Source organism: Camelina sativa, chromosome 18 (assembly GCF_030686135.1).
Source record: "Camelina sativa cultivar CO46 ecotype springtype chromosome 18, ASM3068613v1".
Taxonomy (NCBI): domain Eukaryota; kingdom Viridiplantae; phylum Streptophyta; class Magnoliopsida; order Brassicales; family Brassicaceae; genus Camelina; species Camelina sativa.
This window is the reverse complement of record NC_141897.1, coordinates 2199658-2223769: the sequence shown is the minus strand read 5'-3', so window position 1 is coordinate 2223769 and position 24112 is coordinate 2199658. Positions and strand designations below refer to the sequence as shown.

At 37.7% G+C, this 24112-nt stretch overlaps 1 protein-coding gene, 1 long non-coding RNA gene and 1 other non-coding gene across 3 annotated transcripts; all 3 read left to right on the top strand.

The window, feature by feature from the left end:
* The first annotated feature begins 6010 nt into the window (after positions 1-6010).
* On the top strand, positions 6011-6763 carry LOC147921391 (uncharacterized). Its single transcript, XM_087497660.1, has one exon. The coding sequence runs from the start codon at positions 6011-6013 to the stop codon at positions 6761-6763; it is 753 nt and encodes a 250-aa protein (XP_087353786.1).
* A 2817-nt stretch (positions 6764-9580) lies between these two features.
* Positions 9581-18786, top strand: LOC109130454 (uncharacterized). Its single transcript, XR_015589515.1, has 4 exons — positions 9581-9829; positions 10272-10407; positions 10551-10735; positions 18652-18786. It is a non-coding gene; the product is annotated as an uncharacterized LOC109130454 (long non-coding RNA).
* LOC147921390 (small nucleolar RNA R71) lies at positions 13518-13624 on the top strand. The gene has a single exon (XR_015589937.1). It is a non-coding gene; the product is annotated as a small nucleolar RNA R71 (small nucleolar RNA).
* Positions 18787-24112: the final 5326 nt, after the last annotated feature.

Sequence of the window (24112 nt, the reverse complement as noted above, 5' to 3'; positions counted from 1 at the left end):
TTGCAATACTCACTCTATCTCTTGTTGCCGTCACCTCACTCTTGCCCTGAATTTATACTACTTGTTGATGCACCCTTGACAGATCATAAATCCTAGGTGATTCGAATCTTATCCTTGCCAGTGTAACAATGAACCCATACTCTTCAACTAAGGGAAAAATATTGAGTGTTGACTGCTTTTAATCAACCGTTGCCAAGAACAACCTAGAACATGGGCCTTTCTTTTAAACCGAGGCCCTATAGGCTTGTCTCTGGTCCACTATTCAGAACTGGACCGAACCTCACACTCATGTGGCATGTACCATGATGCATCCAAAACCTGACCAAAAGAAACAAACAAGTTACATAAGAATTACGGCATAAAATGTCTTGACGAAGTTTATAGTCACAACAAGTGCTTGGTCACAGTTCAATAAAGTGAAATACACAAGTGAAGGAAAAACAGAGGAATCATTTAATTAAGCTAACCACACCTCGTCTAGGCAGAGTGTGGAGTCTTGGATTCAGGATGGCTCCAATCTGACAGATGTGGCACACATATATCAGCGGATAATCTATATAATTGACTATAACTGCCTATGTGAATGTAGTTACATGTTCTCCGACAACAAACTTCAATGATGCAAGGAAAACCACCACAAACAGCAATGCCAATGAAACATAAAACATTGCTTTTAGCCAAAATTCACATCACATAAAACAATATATTTGCATCACAATCACTGAAGCTAAACAAATATACATGTTGTTTTCGTTCTCTATTTGTCCTAGCACCAAGTAATCAATCCGGAGAAAGTAGCTTATTGTTACAACAATATCAAGTAAGCAATCCAGATAAGAATCTTGACTAGTGATATTGATCGCATCCATGCTTAATAGCCTGCACAAGAAGAATTCCAAAATTTACCAGAGGTGATAGGCAAGTGTCTAAGAAAAATGTATTGAAGAAGGCTCAAAAACACATATGCAATTTGAAGTTATAAACAGTAAGTGTAACAGGCATCTTCAACGCGAATGAAGTAATTACTAAAAAAACTCACATGCCCGACTCCCAATGCATCCCAGAAGAAGAAGTCAACTTTCAAAAAACCGGATCTCACCTACTCGTTTTAACTAAACACAGCAATATCCAACGGTTTTTTACCCGCTTATGACTTTAACCACTGGACAACAGCGGTGCACCGGTGACAAATCCCCACCGGAGCTCTCAATTTCTTCCCTGCCTCGCCCTGCTACATTCGCTTCTTTGAGGAAAGTATTGCATCAAGGTATGGTCCTCTCTCCCTCAAACTGTTAAACTTGTGTAACCTTACTTAACCTGTTAAACCTGTCCAAAACTTTGCAATCCTTTGACATTTGGAACCCTTGGTACTACCCTCACTGCACTTTGACTCCCATCGCTCTAAACCGCCCCCAACCATTTTATGTCGAGAAGAATCCCCTATTCCCTGAAGGGAAAAGAAATTGATGCGGATTGCTCTCCTCCCCCTCGCCGGAGAATTCGAGCCCCTGAACTTGATACCTCTATGTTGATTGAAGCAAATGCCCTCACCCTTATGGGCCACTTGACCCAACCGCCCAGAGACTCTGGTCTCTCTTTCCTCTCCTCATAAATCGCTAGAACCTGAAAGGCAAAGCAACATGATCAGATCTAGGTCGAGAATGCTTCCAGTTTTGCTTTTAGTTGGAAGAGGACATGCAAAAAATCCTCAACAACAGACAATACCATTTAAACCAATGGATGGTCATTCTTCATAAATGGGAACCGGTCATCTCTGACACCTACCCTTCCATCCTACCCTTCTGGATAGAAGTTCAAGGTCTCCCTAAACACTACTAGCAGGAGGAAATTCTCCAGACTATTGGAGGTGAGTTCGGTAAACTTGAAGAAATGGAAATAACTAACGAAGTGGAAAAAATACGAGTCTCTGTTGATGGACTCAAACCACTCATCAAGGATACTATCGTGGAATTCCTAGATGGCAGTGAGGCTCTGATAATCCTCGAATACAAGAACCTAAAGAACCACTGTCCATTCTGCTTCCGCCTAACTCATAAGAGGAAGAACTGTCCGGTGGCTACCATCTCTCAGCCGTGTAGGATTCGGGACTATGAAGTCAACAGAAGGATCCCTGAAAGAAAACACCCATATCAAGGTCGATTATCAAGCTGAGAGCTCTACCCGCGAACTCACCAATCCAGAGAATTTACGAGATGACCTAAGCAGAACTTTCAATGGCGGGAGAAAAATCCCACGCTCGTTGAACCTTACCATGATTGATCATACTCATCACGACCATGACGCCCTCCCCTGGACATGGATCAAAGGATTTAGGATCCTAATACTCCTCCCCCTCCTTCACCAGCCATGGGCGGTATGTCTTGGGTTCCCGTAGAGGAGCATCTGCAATAGCATGCACCATCAAAAGACCATATGATGAGTGAACTAAGGGAAGTCATTGTTCAATACATAACATGTGCTGACCCTACCGAGAGTGCGGCTCTTAAAAAAAGAGTTATCCAGGGTGAAGCAAGAAACCTGATGTCAGATACCGCAAATAAAATTATCCAAGCAGCCACCTCTTCATCTCCGGTCCAATCTCCACTCCCACTGGAGACTTCGACCTCGATCCGTACTAGGCTCTCTGTAAGTGACCTTAACCCTATTCTAGAGGATGGTGCTGGAACCAGTTCCAAGAGAGGTAGAGGTAGACCTCCCCTTGCAAAGCCTCCTACAAAACAAGCATTGAAGTTAGTAGGGGCCAAAAGTCAGAAGAGGAACTTTGCCAATGGCTCCCCAAAGTAATTCTCTCACCAGCGAGGCTCCACCTCGAAAAGTGCTTCTCCAGGGGATCCAAATATCCATAGACCTACAAAACCAAAGGGATCCCAAAACAAGGATACAAATCAGGGTGGCAAGCCCATAGGATCACTAATACCAGCCATGGTGAAGAAGAAGCTGGATTTTCATAATCCACCAAATCCTCTTCCTTAAAGCTTCTGAGCTGGAATTTTTGTTGGTTTGGGAATCTCATAACAAGCCAGCGGATACGTGAGATACATTCCACTATCTCACCAGATATTCTATTCCTCATGGAAACCAAAAATCCAGATGAGTTTGTGCAAAAAACCTTACACTGGATGAACTTTCCTTCACACCATTATTTTCCACCTCATAGTCCATGAGGAGGCAGCCTTGCTTTATATTGGAAGAGTGATGTTGAGATAACGATTCTAGCTACCTGCACTAACTTCATTGATACTCAGATAGCAACAACCAGGAAGACGTTTTTTGCCACTTTCTTTTATGGAGAACCAGAAAGATCAATAAGGAAAGCTCTTTGGGATCAACTTACGCTCTTGGGATCCAAGCGTGAGGACCCTTGGTTCCTTATGGGGGATTATAATGATATAATCGACGCATCTGAGAAGCAAGGAGGTCCTGTGCGACGAGAATGTACCTTTGTATACATCCGCTCCTTCATGTCCTAATGTGACCTTTATGACTTACGTCACTCCGGGAATTTTCTGTCTTGGAGAGGTATGAGACATGATCATCTAGTTCATTTCAGACAAGATAGGGCGATGTCAAATAGTGCATGGGCATAAATGTTTCCTTTTAGTCATAGTACTTATCGGCGTTTTAAGGGACCCAATCATCGACCACTTCTCACCTGTCTCGATCTCACCAAAAAGAAGAAAAATGCATTTTTCAGATATGATAGGAGATTAAAAGTGAATGATGAAATTTACTCTTTGATTCAAGCTGCATGGATTTATGGTTATTTTTGAAACTGTTGAAGAAAAGATAAACCGATGCCGCTGAGAAATCATTACTTGGACAAAGTGGAAGCATCAAAACAGCCAACAGCTCATAGAGGAGTATAGACAAAAGCTGAATGAATTGATGGTTGATCCGGCTGCAGAACCCTCCTCTATATCCAATATAAACCTCGCCCTCCTCAAAGCTTACAAAGCTGAGGAAGATTTTTGGAAACATAGAAGTAGAAACCTCTAGTTAGCCCTTGGTGATCAAAACTCCAGTTATTTTCATGTGGTGACCAGAGGGAGAACAACAGTGAACAAATTCTCCATGATAGAGGATGAGGAGGGTTTACCTCATTACGAAGAGAGAAGATCCTCTCTGTTATCTCTGCGTATTTAAGAAAACTATTCACATCTAAAGAAGGTGATCACTCCTCCCTAGCGCACGAGGCTATCCAACCCTGTATTTCATCAGAAACAAATGAAGGTTTAATACAGATCCCATCACCTGAAGAAGTTAAAAAAGCCTGTTTTGCAATACATGCTAATAAAGCACCTGGTCTTGATGGCTTCTCAACTATCTTTTTCCAATCCCACTGGAATACAATCGGTCCACAAGTCGTGTATGAGGTCCAAGCTTTCTTCCTCACTAATGCATCCATCACAAGCATGAATCATACGCACATAAGACTGATTCCGAAAGTTCAAAGCCTGAAAGTAATAGTGTATTACAGACCTATCGCTCTCTACTCTGTCTTCTATAAGATAATATCCAAGCTCCTATCCAGGCCATGCTGAATGCAATAATCTCAGAAAATCAGTCAGCCTTTGTACCGCAGAGAGCCATTACTGATAATGTACTAATCACACAGAAAAGTCTACATTATCTCAAAACCTTAGGAGCCAAAGAACGATGCTATATGGCTGTCAAAACAGATATGAGTAAAGCCTACGACGAGCTAGAATGGGAGTTTATCACATCAGTCATGGAAAGGATGGGATTCCACCATAAATGGATCCAATGGATTAGGCAGTGTGTTGTTACAGTTTCATATTTCTTCCTTCTCAACGGAGCAACCCAGGGTCAACTCACCCCCTCAAGAGGACTTAGACAAGGGGACCCTTTATCCCCCTATCTTTTTATCCTTTGTAGTAAAGTTCTCTCTAGCTTGTGTCAAAGGGCTCAACAAGAAGGAATCCTACCGGGTATTCGAGTGGCCTTAGGGAGCCCACGAGTGAATCATCTTCTCTTCACTGACGACACGATGTTCTTCTGCCGATCAGATCAAAAAAGTTGCAGGACGTTAATGACTATCATTCAGAAATATGAACATGCTTCAGGACAACTTATAATCAAAAGTAAGTCAGCAATTACCTCTCTCCTAAAACACCAGAAGAGGTTAAAAAGAAAGCTCAGCACATCCTAGGAATCCAAAGGGTAGGAGGGTTAGGTAAATATTTAGGACTCCCTGAGTTTTTTGGAAAGAAAAAGAGAGATATGTTTAACCTGATCACAAACCGTATCCGCCAAAGATCTCGGAGGTGGGTCTCGAGACCATTATCTACTGTCGGGAAAGCAACCATGTTAAAATCTGTGCTTTCTGCTATGCCAACATACACCATGTCTTGCTTCAAAATCCCAGGATCTCTTTCTAAAAGAATTCAATCCTTGCTTACGAGGTTTTGGTGGGATTCCTCTGAAGAAAACAAGAAGATTAGCTGGGTTTGTTGTCAAATTTAACAAAAGCAAAAAAGGAGGGAGGTTTAGGTATAAGAAACATACAAAAATTTAATAATGTCCTCCTTGCGAAGATCAGTTGGCGAATCCTGACTCGACCAAACAGTTTGTTATCAAGAGTGCTTCTAGGAAAATATTGCAGTTCTACCTCCTTCTTAGATTGCTGCGTTCCAAACTCAGCTTCACACGGTTGGAGAGGAATATGTATTGGCCGGGACCTCCTTAAACCCCATCTTGGAAAAGTAATTGGAACTGGACAAGAGACTTTATTGTGGTACGAACCATGGATTTCTCTCTCGCATAGAATCATTCCCATGGGACCACCTACAGAGTCGCTGACCTTTGGGTAAGTAGCCTTTTCTGTCCTAACACAAAAACATGGGATCATGGGAAAGTCAAGGCACTGCTACCGGCTAATGAAAAAGAGATATTTGTTCTACGACCAAGAAAAAAAGGAGCCAAAGATGGCCACTTCTGGCTACTTACCAACTCAGGAATTTATACGGCGATGTCAGGATACTTGGCCGCATCCGCAAAGGAGAAAGATCTAACAGCCAATCGACCTGCAACCACCTCTTTTAACTGGTACAAAGGAATCTGGAATATCAAATGTCTTCCAAAGCTTAAGTTTTTCTTATTGAAAGCTATGCACGAAGCATTACCAATAGGGGAAAACCTGAAGATCCGGGGAGTGAACCCTTCTGTGACGTGTCCCCACTGCCTCCAAGCGGAATCAACCCTACACCTCCTTTTCCATTGCCCTTTTGCCCTCCAGTTTTGGGAGAAAACACCGTTCAAGGTTACAATTGATCCCAACCGAATCACCAACCTACAAATGGGACTTGAGTTAGTAAATTCAGGAATCAACCTGCCACCAGTGGGTATTGGTTTGGAGACTTTGGCCCCTTGGATACTCTGGAATATTTGGACTACTCGAAACAAAAAGATATCTAAACAAAAGCAAACCTCACCGCAGGAGATTATATCTCAGGCAACCATCCGTGCCCGCGAGTGGATCGCTGCTCAGTTACCACAATCCCCGATTAAGGAACCCCGGCGAGAACCCCAACTGCCAGATCTCGGACTGGACACTATCTCTTGTTTCACAGATGCGACATGGATAACAGAGACTCAGGATGCAGGTTCTGGATGGGTATTTACTGACTATTCCCGATATTTGGAGATTCCAAATCAAGCATCATCGCCAAATGTGGCCTCTCCGATTTTAGCAAAAGCGATTGCAATATCCCTTGCTCTATAGCAAGCCCTAGATCTCGACTTCAACAAACTTCTGACTTCAGATTCACAGATGCTGATTCAAAGCCATCACTCCAGAGTCTCCATCGAATGAGCTATACGGGATTCTCCACGATATCCTAGTTCTATCCCTTTATTTTGTTGAAATTTATTTCTTGTATGTTAATCGTAAACTCAACCGTCGGGCTGATGAATTTTATAAGTTAGCTATTAATCCGCTTTGTAACTCAACAATTATGATTCCGGTTTAATTAAAATTCCCTCTTATGGGTTTGACAAAAAAAAAAGGCTCAAGAACAGAATCTGAATCTGCAAAGCTTTTTAACTCTACTTGACCAATGAGGTTACCAAACAGTGCTTCTGAATCATCATAAAATCGTTTAAATCAAGTTTCCTTTTTCAATAACCTGATGTTGAATTATTACATGCATTGTGGTGATAGCACCTGAGAGATTACAGACCGGACTTCTGCAATCAGGCCCGGTCCATAGGGCAATCAAGTGAAGCCAATGATTAGGGCATCAAATTTTTTGGGGCATATTTTAGCCCAAAAATTTTAAGCCTTATATGTAAATTTTTTTTTTCTTTCTTTATTTAGTTTTTTATTGTTTTTATAAATAAAAAAAAGTAATTATAAGTTCAAGTTCAATATAAGAAAAAGATATTATTTATGTAGATATATCCAATTTACATATGAAGTTTTATTAGGTTTATGAAAAATATTATCTCATTTTTTTTTCCACAAAAATTATCTCATCTTTTTTATTGTTTGTGATATTAGATTAATGTTAACTAAACTTGTTGTTAATGAGTGTTGAAGCAAAATTTTATTTAGAAAAACAAATTTATAACTCTAGTAAAAAAAAATTCATATTGGAAGAGTTTTAAATCAATAATGAGTGATTAGGTAATATAATATTTATTTTCATATAAAATTTTAAATGAACGTAAAAACAAAGAAAAATGAAAAAAGGAGAAAGCAAAAAGAACATATTTAGGTTTGTGGATTTAAAATCAAAATTATGAAAATATTTTTTATATTACTATTTTTGTGATTTTATATACAATAATAAAAATGGTATTTAAATTTTTTTTTGGCGTAGGGCATCTAAAATTGTCCGACCAGCCCTGTCTGCAATATCTACCCGCGCTTATCAATTTCACATCTTTCACCGTATTTGGCATGTTCTCCTTATCTGCTCACAATCATACAATCGAGCAAAACCATAATTACGGAGAAAGAGGGAAAGACTTTTTTTTTTCAGCAAAGAGGGAAAGACTTAAGTAGTATATAAAAAAACTAATTATCTATATTAACATTTTTTTTAATACATTTTTGTGTCATCTTTACGAGTTGGGTCAACAATGAAATATATAACCCCAACTATTGGAATATATAACCCCAACTAATAAAAGAAGTCTATTGAAGCTCTTAAAACTATCCACCTTATCAATATCCTATCGGAATGATTCATTAATTTAATTAGTTTTTCTATATATGATCATTCATCAATATCCAAATATTTCTAATTTCTATCATTGACGATAAATCTGGATTAATAAATAGCATACTATTCATCTATATTATAATCATTTAATCCGAAATTATCACTTTATACCAAAATTATTTAAAATTAAAATTAAATAATAAATATGAAAATTTAATAAAAATAGTTATATAGTTATTTTTAATAAATATACATACTTATAAATCTTTCAAATTGAACACATATTTATTTAATAACTGATAATGTAAATGTTTTCAAATACAATAATATATATATATATATATACAAAAAATCAAAAGCCAGAGTCAAATTTTTTCTAAGATATCAAAACCCATAAAAAATCAAAACCCAAAAATCATGATAGCTGCCTGGTTTTGATATCAATGACTAAAGGAGAAACCAAATCAATAATCAAACCCATGAGACAGAGAGACCGAGAGAGACCGAGAGAGACATAAAGACACCAAGACAGACGAAGAGAGGGAGGGAGAGAGAGTACGAGAGAAGAAACAAACCTGAACTCAGGTGAAGATGAGAGGAGCGAACCAGCTGCCTAGTTCACGCCGGCGAAGATCCGATCCAAATTCTATTTTTCTCCTCAACCTCAAATCACGAAGAAGCTGTTTTGGGAAAAAATCAAAGCAAATCGGTTTATACATTTTAAATGGTTTACAGATTTTTTGTTATATTGAACCAGTTTAACCATTTGACTCAATAAAAATAGAATTGATGGATTAAAAAATTAAACTATTACCCATGAAAACTCGATTCATTTTATCCACTAAACCAATTAACCCATTAACCCATTTTATTCATGAACTCATTAGGATAAATTTTGATATATTACAAGTAATATCATTTTACAATTATATATAAAAATATACAAAATTTTTTCTTGTGGTGTATCACAGGATCAATCATAGTATTTTATAAAGTGCTAAATGTTTAAAATATGCCACTAAAACATTAAGGATTGATAATGAGTTAGTAGGACATCTCCATTTGGAGGATATTATTTCAGAGATCTTAAATAAAAAATAATATAATAATGAGAGAGAAAGATAAAATGAGAGAATCGCTCAAGGTCATCTCCATCAAAGGTTATTAGCAATATCTTAAGAGTTGCTTAAATTTAAAAATAAATTATATTAATGAAAAAAACAAATTTTTCTAGTGATCGATCCTATGTTAGACGTTTAAAGATCACTAAGAATCAGGTTGTGTCGACACCTGATTGGCTGGGGAAAAATGTTTTTTTTTTCTTTTTTTTTTTTTTGCCTCTTGTGTCTGGTCTCTCTCTCACTTTCACTATTCGACCGAAACATCTAAACCGCCGACGGAAAACCCTCATCTCCCCCTCAATTCATCTCAGACAACACTTTTCCCTCATCCATCTCTCTCTTTCTTGTGTCTCTCCTCCTCTTCTACCTTCCAGAAGATTCTATTTTAGTGTCGCTGCTTTTGATCAATTGAAAAATTTGCCCTCTCGAGAAGACGTTGAGCATGGTGATATCGCTTCTCTTCTGGATCTCGGCATTAGCCCCACTGCTTGAACGAGCCAGGTGTCAGTTTCCTTCATCTCTTCTTAGCTTAGCTTGATTTATTCTTAGCCATCCTAGCCATGTTTAGTTTTTACAGAAAAACGTGGATACTTGTTGGATTTGGCAAAGGTTAGAAATTTAGCCAATTGGTTCCAATTCGACTAGAGAAAAGATAGGCTGGTATGTAAAAATTACGATCAAGTGTAAAATTACTATTAGGTGAGCTTTTGCTTTCTTAATGTAACGTCCGTGTTGTGGGAATAGAGTTTGGGATGTGTTTAATAAATCAAAGGAGTGGGTTTTAATTGATTTTTGGTTTAATTAAATCCTGGTTTAATCAAATTAAACCAAAAACCCTTAATCTTCTTCGTAAAGTCACGCCTCCTCTCTTTTTCTTGCTTGTGTCGACATAATGAGAGAGAAGGAGAGAAAGTGTGAGAACCCTTGGTTTTTTTGTGTAAAGGAGGAAGAGAAGGAGATCAAGCTTTTTCTTTAGAGCAAAGAGAGAAACAGAACTGTTAGGATTTCGGAGAAAGAGAATCCGACTGCTCAAATCGTTTCTGATCATTTGACTCAAGAGTAGAATAATGAGGTCACAGGTGATTTACCTACCTCTCTAAACTGATCAAAATCATCTCATCTTTTATTCTCTTTTTTTTCTAAACAAAGCTCTCAGAAATAAACTTTTCAACTTAAATAAGGGAGAGGAGTACCATTTTCTTTTGAAAATCTTACTTGTCAGGTATGAACAAGGAGTCAAGCTCTATGAACATCAATCTCTTTGATGAGGTAAAAGAAAAGTGCAGAAGTTACCTCAGGCTTTTATGGAATCAGTTGGAAATTTGGATGTCTCTGATTTACTGGTCAGCCATTGGATTTTTCATTAGTCGGATTAGTGGATTCAATCTGCAGCATTAATCAACCAAGGTAATACACTAAAGAGAAAAATCATAGTTCCCAACAAAAATTTTGAAAAATTTGACTCAATAAAAACAAAAATCGGTTTTGACACACTAAAAACAAAAACTATGTTAGTAGTCAGTACTAATCTTCCCCAGACTTAAACGACATTGTCCCCAGTGTTTTCAAGTAAGAGGAAAGCAAAAATAAACAAAAAGTATTGAAAATTGTAATGAAAAGACGAACTGATTCTGTTACCCATTAGCGTCGACCGACACCATTTTAGTGTCGATCGACACTCATCACGAATGGTGTTTTTGGCCATAACTCCTTGTTAGTTGCAGATAGTTGTGTTGATGGATTAATCCTTGGATGATTATTCTGTTAAGAGACACTCACACATAAGTTAAAAGCAACATGATAGATAGATAGTTCATGATTTCAAACAAATTTCAAAAAAAATATGACTCAATGCAAAAAGAAAAATGACTCAAAAGGAAAAGAAAAACCTAGAAGTGGGTTGCCTCCCACTAAGCGCTTGTTTTCAGTCATTAGCTTGACTGTGCAGCGGATTTCAGGCATCCGGTGGATCAGAACGTGGCAGTGAATGCCTCCCATAGCATGACCTTTTCATCCAAGGTGGTGTATAAACAGTAGAAGACTAAGGTCTATCAAGGACATGAGGAACAGGACCAGGGCGGGGTTTTGGGATGGGTTTGCTTCTCTTATGTCCTGCAAAATCATCAATAGAAGAAACAAGCGCTCTACGATAATCTCGTGGCTTGGTTAACTGCAAAACAGTTTTGTACCTTTGAAAGCTTTGTTGATGATAGGAGGGGGTTTGGGTGAAGAAGATGCATACCTTTGCCTTACCTGAGGACTCTGGGGTGTGGAGGGGTGAGTCTTCTATTTGGAAACAGGTTTCTGACTTGGAGCATCTGTTTTGGACAAGTTCAGGCTCAGATGTGGAGGGGTATCGACCGATGCTAATGGAGCATCGATCGACACTACACCTGCAACTCGTGTTTCTTCTCTGCAGTTTAGCTTCTCAACAATACCTAACTTCTTGACATACCCAGCAGTAATGTCTTCATGAATCTTTATTATCGGATCATCATTAGAAGCAATCTCCACAGAAAATGTCTGTCCATCAATAGTAGGAGATCTCCTTAGCTTATCCATCTCAAAGTTCAGACTCAAACCTTCCACATTCAGTGTTATGTGTCCCTTCTTCACATCTATAATGGCACCAGCTGTAGCCAAGAAAGATCTTCCTAAGATGAGAGGATCACTAGGCTCTTTGTCATACTTCAACACCACAAAGTCAGTGGGAATCATGAAGTTTCAAACCTTAATTGGAATATCCTCTAAAATGCCTTCAGGAATTCTTTTGGAGTGATCAGCTAAGATAAGAGAAATCTGAGTTGGCTTGAATTCTGTCATCCCAAGTCTCACAGCAACAGAATGTGGCATCAGATTAATACTAGAGCCAAGATCACAAAGTGAGTGTGCAAACCTTCCTGTGGAGATAGAACAATCTAACACAAAACTTCCAGGATATAGTAACTTCTTTGCAATCCTACTCTGGATCATTGCACTCACTTTCTCAGAGACAACCACCTCTTGCTTCTTCTCTTTCTTCTTTTGAACATGCTGGTTCAACAGAATTGTACTGACATCTTTTGTAAGTAGTGCTCCTTCCTCAGGGCTCAAACCATTGGATACCATTCTCTTCACATACCGCTTAAGTGGTAGTGAAAGCTTTACTGCATCAATCAAAGGCATCTCAATCATCACCTTATACATCATAGCCTTGCATCTAGCTTCCTCAAGCTCCTGCTTGGACCTTCTTGGCTTAGGAAAAGGGACCTTAGGCTTGTACACCCTCTCAACAGCTGCTGGAATCGGAGATTTTGTAGTTTCAGGTTCTGTTTGAGATGAGTGTCGATCGACAACAGCTGCTGGAATCGTCTGAAGTCGAATTGGACTCGGGTTTGGCCGATTGCTCTCCTTTTTCTGCAGTTTCCATTTCACCATATTCTTCATCCCTCACTAATATGGCATTGCAAGCAGGCTTGGGGTTTGACTCAGTTCTTCCAGGGAGAAATCCCTCTTGCCTTTTAACAGACCCAACAGTCTGCGCAACCTGATTTTCCAGCTTCTTGACATAAATGTTCAAAGCATCAATCCTCCCAGTAAGCTCATTGTAGACATAATCAATCTTCCCATTGAATATCACTGATAACTGTTCCTGCCTTGCAAAAGTAGCTCTAGCATAGCTTCCATTCTACTCTCAGAAGAAGTCTGTGGAGGAGGAGACTGATAAGATGAGTTCCCATAGGTTCTAGTATAACCATTGTTCTGTTGTTGCTTCTGGTAATCTGGCTTAGGAGTGTAGCCTGAAGAGTTCCCACTGTAAGGCTTGTTACTTTGTTGATTACCGAATCTCTGTCCTTGATACCCAACTCCATACACATAGTTGACATTCTCCTCTGTATTCTCTGGCTCAGGCTCAAATGTCTCAACCTCAGCAACAAATTGAACTGACTTTTTACCCACTAGAAGATTGTGAACTGAATACAGCTTAGCATTAACAGAAGCTAGCTGTTTTGAATCAAATCCTCCATGCAATCTCTTCCTTTCATTATCTGCTCTCTTAGTGCTATTGTTGGAAGCCAAATTCTCAATCAAAGCTTCAGCATCTTCTAGAAATCTTGTCTTGAAGTTCCTATGGCTTGCAGCATCCAAAGCTAGCTGATATTCCCAGTCAATCCCTTTGAAAAAGATACTCAACAGCTGCACTCTTGAAAAGCCATGGTGTGGACAGTCCCTTTGATATGCCTTGAATCTTACCCAAGCTGCCTTGAAAGCTTCATCTGGTCTTTGCTTGAAGGAGGACAGCTTGACTCTTAGCTCATCTGACATGGCATCATCATAAAAGTAGTTGAGAAAAGCCACCTTCACTTGTTGCCAAGAGGTCAAAGAACGGGCTGGCAACTGTTTCAACCATTGGGATGCCTCTCCTGCAAGTGAGTATGGGAAAAGCTTGCAGTAGATATAGTCTTCAGTTACTCCATTGGCCTTGATGCTAGTCACCAAGTCTTCAAAGTGCTCAATATGGTCCAAAGCCTTCTCATTTGGCAGGTTAGAGAAGGGCCTTTGTCCAACTAGCTGGAAGTATGCAGGCTTCAGTCAAATTCATTCCTTGGGAATGGAGGTGGAACAATTGCAGAGCGGTTTTTATACATTAAATCAGCTCTGTTGAAGTCTCCAATAGTCCTGATCAGATCCCGGTTTTTATCCTGTTTTCGAACCGGGTTGTTAGCGTGGTTGGCAGCTCCAAGTACGTCTGCTGGAGGTGGGTGTCGATCGGTTCCCTCTTGTTGGCGTCGATCGATACCAAGGTTAACCTCCTCATCGGCAACAGCTTGCTGGTTGACAACTGGTTAAGCAATCACATTGCCCTCTGAATCAAGCTTTTGGCCCTACTCATTGCGCAAGTGGCCCTCTTGATCTCTCAAAGCACCATCCTCATCATGAACCAGAATGATTGTGTTAATCATCTTCAAGGATTTGGCTGTTTTTCTGTTCTCACGCTCAAGTTTTCCCAACTCTTGGTTTGAAAGATTCACAGTAGGATCAGTCTTGTTGCTCCTTGTGTGAGGTCTAGGAGGCATACACCTGAAACACCAAAGAGAAGAAAAACAAAAACGTGAAAGTAGAAAATAAAAAGAAAAATTTAGACGAAATACAAAACTCAAATCTAATGGTAGATCAAAGAGTCCCCGGCAACGGCGCCAAAATTTGATATGTTCAAATTAAACCCTAGAGATACTCTCTCAAATTAAGAAGTCACTGTAATACTTAGGGGTCGAATTCCACAAGGACTCAAGACTACACAATAAATTGTAGAGTTTTATGATTACGCTAAATAGAATAATTTGAATTAAAATAAACAATGCAAAATATTAAAATAAAACTGTTGTAAATTCAGAAGATCAAAAAGCTAGGTCCAGAGAATTTTTCAGGAAATTATGAAATATTAAATCAATAAATTAATTAAGATTCAAGAAATTAAGATCAGATCTAGAAATCTAAACACTTTTGTAAAATAAATCAGTTCTCACTGCAAACATTATCTAAATTTAAAACCAGAAAATCCAAATATCTTTGCAAAATTCTAGGTTAAAATAAATCAGCACTCCATTGGCCTTGATGCTTGTGACTATATCCTCAAATTGCTCAATATGGTCTACAGGCTTCTCATGTGGCAGCATCTGGAATGGCTTTTGTCCAACAAGAGCAAAGTAGGCAGGCTTGATCTCAAAATGATTCCTTGGGAATGGAGGAGGGACAATTGCGGAGCGCTTCTCATAGAACAAGTCTGGTCTGTTGAAGTCCGCAAGAGTCTTGACAAGCTCTCCATTGTTATCCCGTCTACCCTGATAGTGACCTTCCACGGCTCTGGCATTGCATCGATCGATGCCAATGTTGCGTCGGTCGGTGTCTTCCTGGTTGCGTCGATTGATGTCGTTGTTGCGTCGCTCGATGCCACGTGCATCATCCTGAACCACGATGAGTTCTTCCTGAATGACCTGTCCTTCAGCATCAAGTTTCTGGCCTTGTTCGTTGCGCACATGACCCTCTTGATCCCTCAAAACTCTAGCCGCATCAGGTCTCAATATGATTGGGTTGACCATCTTTGCTGATTTGGCTGCTTTTGTGTTATCACGCTCTAGTTGTCCTAACTCTTGGTTTGTAAGCTTAACAACTGGACCAATAGGATTCTTCCTGGTATTTGGCTTAGGCATGTACCTGAAACACACAAGAGAAAAGAAATAAAAGCGTGTGAGTAAAATAGAAAAATAAAAATCTAGACAAAATCAAATACTTTAATCTAATGGTGAATCAAAAGAGTCCCCGGCAACGGCGCCAAAATTTGATATGCTCAAATTTAACCATGAGCTACTCTCTCAAATTAAGAGATCAACTGTAGTATTTTGGGATCGAATCCACAAAACTATAGATACACACAATAGATTTAATAATCTTTTAATTATGCTAAATCAAAATATTAATTTAAAAAGAATGCAAAAACAGAATTAAGAAGTGTTATAAATTCAGGAATTAAAAACGCTAAGTCTAGGAAAATTCTCTAGAAATCATGGAAAATCAGATCAATTAATTAAGCAAGTAAGATTCAACAATTAAGAACCGTTCTTGAACTCTAAACACAATTGTAAAATAAATCAGTTCTCACTGCAAATAGTATCTAAATTTAAAACCAGAAAATCCAAATCTCTTTGCAAAATTCTAGGTTAAAAATCAGCTTTAAAATCAGGTTTAGATAAGTTCATAAAATTACTAAATCAAATCTCTTTGCAAGAAGTAATTTTGCTCACCAAAGGTTTTTGTCAGGAAAATCAATCATATTATCATATCAATCAATAATCCTAAGATCTAAATCCATATGACTAATCAAAGATCTAACATTAAGAACAACCTATGGTGAAGAACAAGAAAGATAATGAATCCAAACAATTAATCAATCTAACAATCCATGAAATCCCTAATGAGAAACCTTAAACCTAACAAGCAGATCTACTCAGATATAATTGTAAGAACACAGATCATGAATAAAATAGATTGCATTAAGAGATTAAAGAAGAAGAAAAAAGAGTTATGAATCTTCTCTGAAGGAGTCTTGATTCTTCTCTTCAAAAGCTCTCTAAAAATCTCTCAGGGTTCTCTCTCAAAAGTTGCAGGGAAAAATAAAGCTTAGATCTAAACAATGACCTAGAAAACTTATTTATATTCCTAAAACACATTCAGGGACTAATGATGCAAATATGGAAAACTTTGGGGCAGATTTGTAAATCTTCAAAACTTGTGGGAAAACTTCCAATTCTTCTACTGGATGATGCATTGATCGACAATGTGGCTGCATCGGCCGACGCATCCTCTGAATTCGTCTCCCAACTTTGCAGTTTCAGCCTCAATACTTGATTAAGCTCCAAATCTTCCTATTTAGCTCCATTATGCTCATATTCATGCTAAATCCTATAAATACTCAAAAAACTCTAAAAATACCAAAAAGACTCTATAAATAAGACTTATATCATGGCTAAAAACACCTAAAAACCATGATATATCACTAGGTTAAAAATCTGCTTTAAAAACAGGTTTAGATTGTTCACAAAATTACTAAATCAAATCTCTTTGCAAGAAGTAATTTTGCTCCTCAAAAGGTTTTATCAGGAAAATCAATTATATTCTCATATCAATTTATTTTCCTAGGTTATTAATTCTAGATGGCCAATCAAGGATTAATATGAAGAACAACCTATGATGAAGATCTAGAAAGATAATGAATCATAAATAAACAGATCTAATAAATCATAAAATCTCTATGAAAAACCCTGAACCTAACAATCAAACTACCCATACATATTCAATGAAGATACAAAACATAATTCTGAATAATAAGCAATTGCAATTAAAAGAGTAAAGAGGGATTTTATGAATTCTTCTCTCAAAGCAGTTCAGATCTCTCTCCCAAAAGCTCTCAAAATCCCATAGGGTTGCAGAAAATAAAAATTGCTAGAATAAAACTTAAGGGTTTTCTAAAACCCAAAAACACTATATATATGTCCTAAAACACGTCAGGGACTTGTGATGCAAATATGGAAAACTTTGGGGCAGATTTGTAAAATTTCCAAAACTTGCTTCTCTCTCGGCTAAACATGGTGTCGATCGATGCTAAGACAGTGTCGATCGATACTCTCATCCTTCCTCGGCTCCAAGTTTTCTTCCTTAGCTCAATTGCTCCAAAATCCCTTCTAATTGCTCCATTTTGCTCCTTTCATGTCAAAATCCTAGAAAAAATGTTAAGACTCTAAAACATCCTATGAAACAAATCAAAAGACTATAAAAGACTCCTAATATCATGGTTAAAAACCATAAAAACCATGATATATCAACTACTCCCCCAGACTTAGCCTTTGCTTGCCCTCAAGCAAAACAAAAACTTAGACCTGTGAAAGAGGTTTAAAAACACAGAAACTCATCTTCTCTCTAAGGTACTGTCATGATCATCCAAACCATAATCCATATGCTTAGCAGACAAATCCAAATCGAACCACCATGTACTTCTCCGTTGACATTCGTAGCATCCCAAATTCAAACCAAATTCCACTACATCCTCCATTAAGCCTTCATCGGTGGGTCTCATCAATTTGATCAATATCAAGAACCTTCTAGACTCATTCCCGTATTATACCATAACAAGCAAGATATATCTTTTTACAACATGTGGTAGTCTTCCTCTCCCCGAGACTTATTCTATTTGTATCCTCCTTTGAGCTTTGTTTTGCTGTCATTGTTGTATAGTGGTAAGTATTCCCGCCTGTTACGCGGGTGACCCGGGTTCGATCCCCGGCAACGGCGCCAAAATTTGATATGCTCAAATTAAACCCTAGAGCTACTCTCTAAAATTAAGAGGTCACTGTAATACTTAGGGGTCGAATTCCACAAAGACTCAAGACTACACAATAAATTGTAGAGTTTTATGATTACACTAAATAGAATTATTTAAATTAAAATAAACAATGCAAAATATTAAAATAAAACTGTTGTAAATTCAGAAGATCAAAAAACTAGATCCAGAGAATTTTTCAGGAAATTATGAAATATTAAATCAATAAAGTTCTTGATCTAACTTTTTAAAAAAAAATATAACAAAATAATTTTTAAACAATTTTGCTAATGACATGATGGAGATACCCTAATTCTCTTATTTAGGAAGCGCCTCTTAAAAAACAAAGACAGATGTCATATTCTTATTAGCTACAATCAAATATTCTCTTATTTAGGAAGCGCCTCTTAAAAATAATAGAAATATATATATATAGTTAAAATAATAATTTTTTTTTGTAACCTTTCAGCGGTTATGCCGTTTGTTTGTCTCGGGAATGAGTTGGGCCATATTATAGTTATAAGTTATAGGAAAAAAGATAGCTAGCTATAGGAAGTATTGGAGAATACATGATTACACATACCAAGTATATTATTGTATACTTAACTATATAAAGTATATGTATTACATGAACACATGCATGAACTATATGACATTATGTGGTCAACATTTTAGACATATAATCCAGTACACCGGTCAATTAACTTTGGCGATATAATAATTAGATATTGAATAGAATACTTTAATTAATAAAAAACCATAAATGATTTAATATAATAATTTCTTATTTTTTATTTTTTAAATTTAGAATAATTTTTTGGTCAACACCGATCTTCTCTGGAATTAATCAATCAGTGTACCAGATTATATGTCTATGATGTTGACCGCATAACGTCATATAGTTCATGCATGTGGTCATGTAATACATATACTTTGTGTAGTTGAGTATACAATGATATACTTGGTATGTGTGACCTTGTATTCTCCGATACTTCGTGTAGCTAGCCATCTTTTTTCCTAAGTTATAACTGGGCTTTTAAGTGTTTCTGCAAAGAGAGGAAGAAGAAAGATTATGGCAAGTCAACAAAACAGTGAGGACAAGATTATAAGTGGTTTGTTAAACACTGTTTGATTTTTTTATGAATTAATTGTGTATTGTTTTGAATATAATAACCCATAATCTCTTAGTTAAAATTTTCTCCTCCCATAGTAGGTTCTAATTTTTGGTCTCTTATTTTTTAAAATATTATTTTTTGAAATTTCAAAATTGTAATAGAATAAAAGTGGTATAAATATGTAAACATTCAAGATTTTATAAAAATAGTAATCAGTAATCAGTCTTTCCATAGAAAAGGACTATATACTCATCATCATCCTTCTCCTCTAATCAGTCTTTCCATTTACATAATCATGAAAACAGAACAAAAAAACGCATCAGTACCTGTCCCAGTTCAGAGTCTTGAACCACAGTTCCATTGCAACAAAATTCTTTCTTGAGGTCTGTGAGTATCTTGGTGTAACTGTACTCTTTGTTCAGGCCCTGGACCGTTGTCAAGCTTTTCCTACCATTCCGCTGCTGGACACGAATGTGAACGTACTCTTTTGTTCCTGCACCTGAGTCCTCAACATTCCCATCAGCACAACGGATATGCAAACAAGCAAAAAAAAGAAACGAATTAGCTCCTATCAATTCTCACATGAGCTACAGCAAACCACAACCTGAAGAATCCAAGACTTGAGAAACAAATTTACAAAATCTCATATTCCAAATATCAAAAACTCTTAGCAAACATCTGAAAATAAGTTTAAAATAACTGAAACTTACCAAAGGCAGTAGGGACCTGGGAATCAAGTTCAGACATGAAACTTGGTTGATCTGAGGGGGAAAACAAGAAGCTGAGACCTGAAGAAGAGAAGACCATCATCACATAAAAAATTAATACACTCAGGAGGATTAACAAACAATAGAATATGCAATTTCTAAAACCACAATCTATGTAACCAAAAAAGATTATTAACCAAGTCTTAGATAACAACAGTTAAAGAACTTAAGAAAACACAGGAAACACAAACAGAAGATACACATAACACGATAACAAACAATAAACACACACAATTCTAGTACGAGCCGTTCAGAGATTAAATGATACATAAACCAAAAGAGATACTACAATCACCAACTCCAGATTCATTCATCATCCGCAAAAGAAGAATCGAAATGAGCAAATACCATGTTGCATCCAATATATTCTTTATCGTAATACCAGTAACCTAGTTAATCAGATCAATTACAGGATATGATGAAAAGCAAAAAGAACATCAATCCACCAATTTTAATTTTGTCACAAGAGATCAAAAAGCAAGAACCACTTTATCAAACTCAGCATGCGATTCGAATAGCAAATGATAAAACCAGGTGATGAACGGAAACAAAATCAATCACAGAATTCACATAATGGGTTTGAATGCGGTTTTAATGGAAACAAAATCAATTCACAAAATTCCAAATCGCCTTCGCTACTAATCGCCTTCTCTCCATTCCCATCGAATCGCCTTCTCTCCATTCCCAACTGAATCCAAACTATTCCAGGTCCTTCGATTCCAAACCTTGAAGCTTCTGATTCCAAATTGTTTTCTGGTTTCGAGATTCAATCGCAAGTGAAAGAGAGAAAAAGAGAGAGAAAATTGCCCTCTGACAGAAATAAGAACTTTAAATTATTTTGATTCAAGATCCCCCTTTTTTTACTTATTTACGTTAATTTTATATTCTAGTTTTGGATCCCAACTAAAGACATGGGTATCTAGGGAGTAGTCATTTCCAAATAAGGCCCCACCGTCGGGGCATAAGCGCTTAGCTAGAGAGGGAGACAGGGCTAAGGCAGATGCCAGTCTAATCTTCCGTTATATCAATATTATACTGACGCCAGTAGTTAGCTTGAGGTAATTCACTACCGAAGCGCGAAGAAAAGGCTGGATCAAGAAAAGGGGCACTGTTCCCTTCTTTATCGAATAGGGGTTCCTCACTTACTAGCAAAGAACTGGACCAGGATTCGTCCTTGGCTGCCTACGTACCCCTTTGTACCTATATTTTTTTTATTATGCCGTTGGAACCAATGAAGCAAATACTTGACCCATCATATCATCCGAAGAAACGGAAACTACCAAAAAGTTCGAATTGTATAGTTGAATACGTAGTAGATACGGCATGCTGCTTTTCAAAAAAGAAATCTACAGCTTTTGGTGGTTCATTTTTTTGTGAAAGAAAGAGGCGGAAAGCTATGTCCGTCTCTACCTAATGACGAGGTGAGGAGAGGAGAAGTTGAGAAGCAAGTGATTTGAGGAGGACCGAGAATAAGATCAAGTTTGCTGAAGCGTTTAGATAGAGCTACACTTGAGAGTCTTTCTATTACTTCCTTGCTTACCTGGTTACCCACCCATCTCTCTCAGCACAGTGCTGCTTCTTCCCCGCATGAACAACATCCATTCTTTGTGAGATCGTCAATAAAGTACCAAGGGTATTTTTAGAGTCTACCGAATCAGTATAGGTATCCTTCTTCTGACACAGCAACGCAACTGGATAACCAGCACTGAAAACCGTCTTTACATTGGATGGCCTGCTCATGGCTAGATCGATCGGTTTCGGGTCAAATAGGAAGAACTAGAAGATTCCACCTTTAGAAAGACTTCTTTATCAGACCGACTGCTGATCGCCTTCAAACGACTCTTCCAGTCGCTGACCTACCTCGAGGAGTGACTCTTTATACCGAGAGCACCTTCTACTGCATCCAGTACTGGATACCCTCAATTCCGGAGGTTGGCAGCTCATCAACTACGAGAAAAAAATTCAGAAAATGTTACGAAATTCATATTAACTGCATTGAGTATAAGTTCAAGACTACTTGCCAAGGCTTCTACGGAAAGAGGAATTGGACAAGGCTTTTTTAGGATGGGCAAGGGCCACGAGAGAGGTTTTCCGAAATGAGGTACAAAGCACCTTTCCGCTCTTTACTTTGCGTATGCTGGTTTGGAATCTTTCTCTTGGTATGAGGTTTGAAACCCCGCAATCAAGGGACCAAGCTGCTACCTTTCCAGGAGTAAATTTGTGTATCAAGATGTCAATCTAAGATCTTATTTCGGTTCGATACGTCCACCTACGAGACTCACCGCCAGGCTAATAGATTGAGTGACCAGGAGAGTAGACCAGAGAAAGGTTATGTAATAGAGGCAATAATGACTGGCCGAGTAAGGTTGTGAATGCGTCTATTCTTCTTTCTTCGAGGTCCCCTCCGGTCAAGTGAGCTAACAATAGAGCAGGATAGCATTTTGCGCCCACATGTTTGAATTTTAGAGGACGCTCATCCAGGCAGGCAACAGGGGCTTCGGGTGGAAGGAATGAGCAATTTCATGACATTGCCCCACTGTAACTGGACAGCCAAATCGTACATCCTAAATATTATCCCGTACCTGAGTGTTGTCATGGCTTGGGTTATCATTTCGATCTGGGTTCCCAGGATCGCCTTTTTCTCCTGAAGATCAGGAAGGGTGGTGTATAGCTTTCCAAGGAACAAGACCCCAGGTAGCACACCGGGAAGACCTACTCTCATTCAAGGAAGCGGACCGGTTGACGACTGCAGAGAATTCAAGTATATGGCTGTGGATGAAGGAGATGAGTTGGATGAGGCTGATGAAGCGACCTCCTCATACGCCGACCAAAAACAAGGCGCGCAGCGGACGACCTAGACCTATGACGAACCCTCGCGTTTACCGTGAGAAGAGTTTCAAATTCAAATTCAAATTCAAATTCAAATTCAAATTCTCCCTAGATACATATCTAATTCAATTTTTTTTTCTTTTTGTATTTTCTGTTCGCACAACAGACAGCTGACACATAGCGTCTCTTAACCATGATCGAGTATACTATATAAGGGGAAATCTTACATTTTTTTTCTTTTGTTTTGATTTTTTTTTTTTTCAACAAAGTACTAAGAACTTCTCTATAAACCCCCAATAGAGAAGGTGTGACACAGTCGTGTTAGTCAAAACTCGGATGAGACATAACTTTGGTTCATGGAAGAATCGATTGTGATTTAATTTGAGGATTCGACATAACTTTTACAATAACAAAGTGTTATTGAAAATGTTTGAACATTTTATGCCATTGTGAAAAGTTAAGTATTCATTTGCATTTTTCCTTTACAGTTACTATTTATTATATTGCTGTTTACAGTTATTATTTTTTAAGTACCGTGTGAAAAATCTGTCATACTTATTTGTATGCTAATAACGTTTTTTGGGTTTGGTGTTAAAAAATTACAATAAAACATTTTTTTTATCATTATATTTGTAAAAATGCAGTTATTTGTCAATTTCAATTTAGTCTTTTTTCATTTTTAAACAACAATTTCAATTTAGTCTTTTAGACATTATCACTTCAGCCAAATATGTGGTTTGGATTTAAGTCCAAAAATGCAATTTCATACCTCTCCCTCTTGTATTATTCAATATATTTATACTAGATTATGACTCACCCAATGTGCCGGTTTAGAATTTTTAAAATAAAATAAAATTTTATAAAAAATATAAAGTAAATATTTTTAGTAAGTAAAAACTATCTATAAAAGTTAATAGATACACTAAAGTGTCCAATGTGATATTTGGTGTAAAAGGTGCGACTATACGGTTGAGAGTATTAATCACGTTTTTTTAATGCTCTCACCGTGTGAAGTTTGGGATTTATCTTCGAATCCGGTTTTGTCAGACGGTTTTCCATGAGTCGATGTACTCGAATTTGAGTGCTTTTTTTTTTAGGGATGTCTCTCAACAGACTGATCCTGATCAACTTCTTCAATTACTATGAATTTTATGGGCAATCTGGGTTTTCAGAATTATGGTTTCTTGGTTTCTTCACCTGGTTTTCAGAATTATGGTTC

Excerpts from the sequence above, each read along its gene's own strand:
- LOC147921391 (XM_087497660.1), top strand. The coding sequence starts at position 6,011 with ATGTCAGGATACTTGGCCGCATCCGCAAAGGAGAAAGATCTAACAGCC.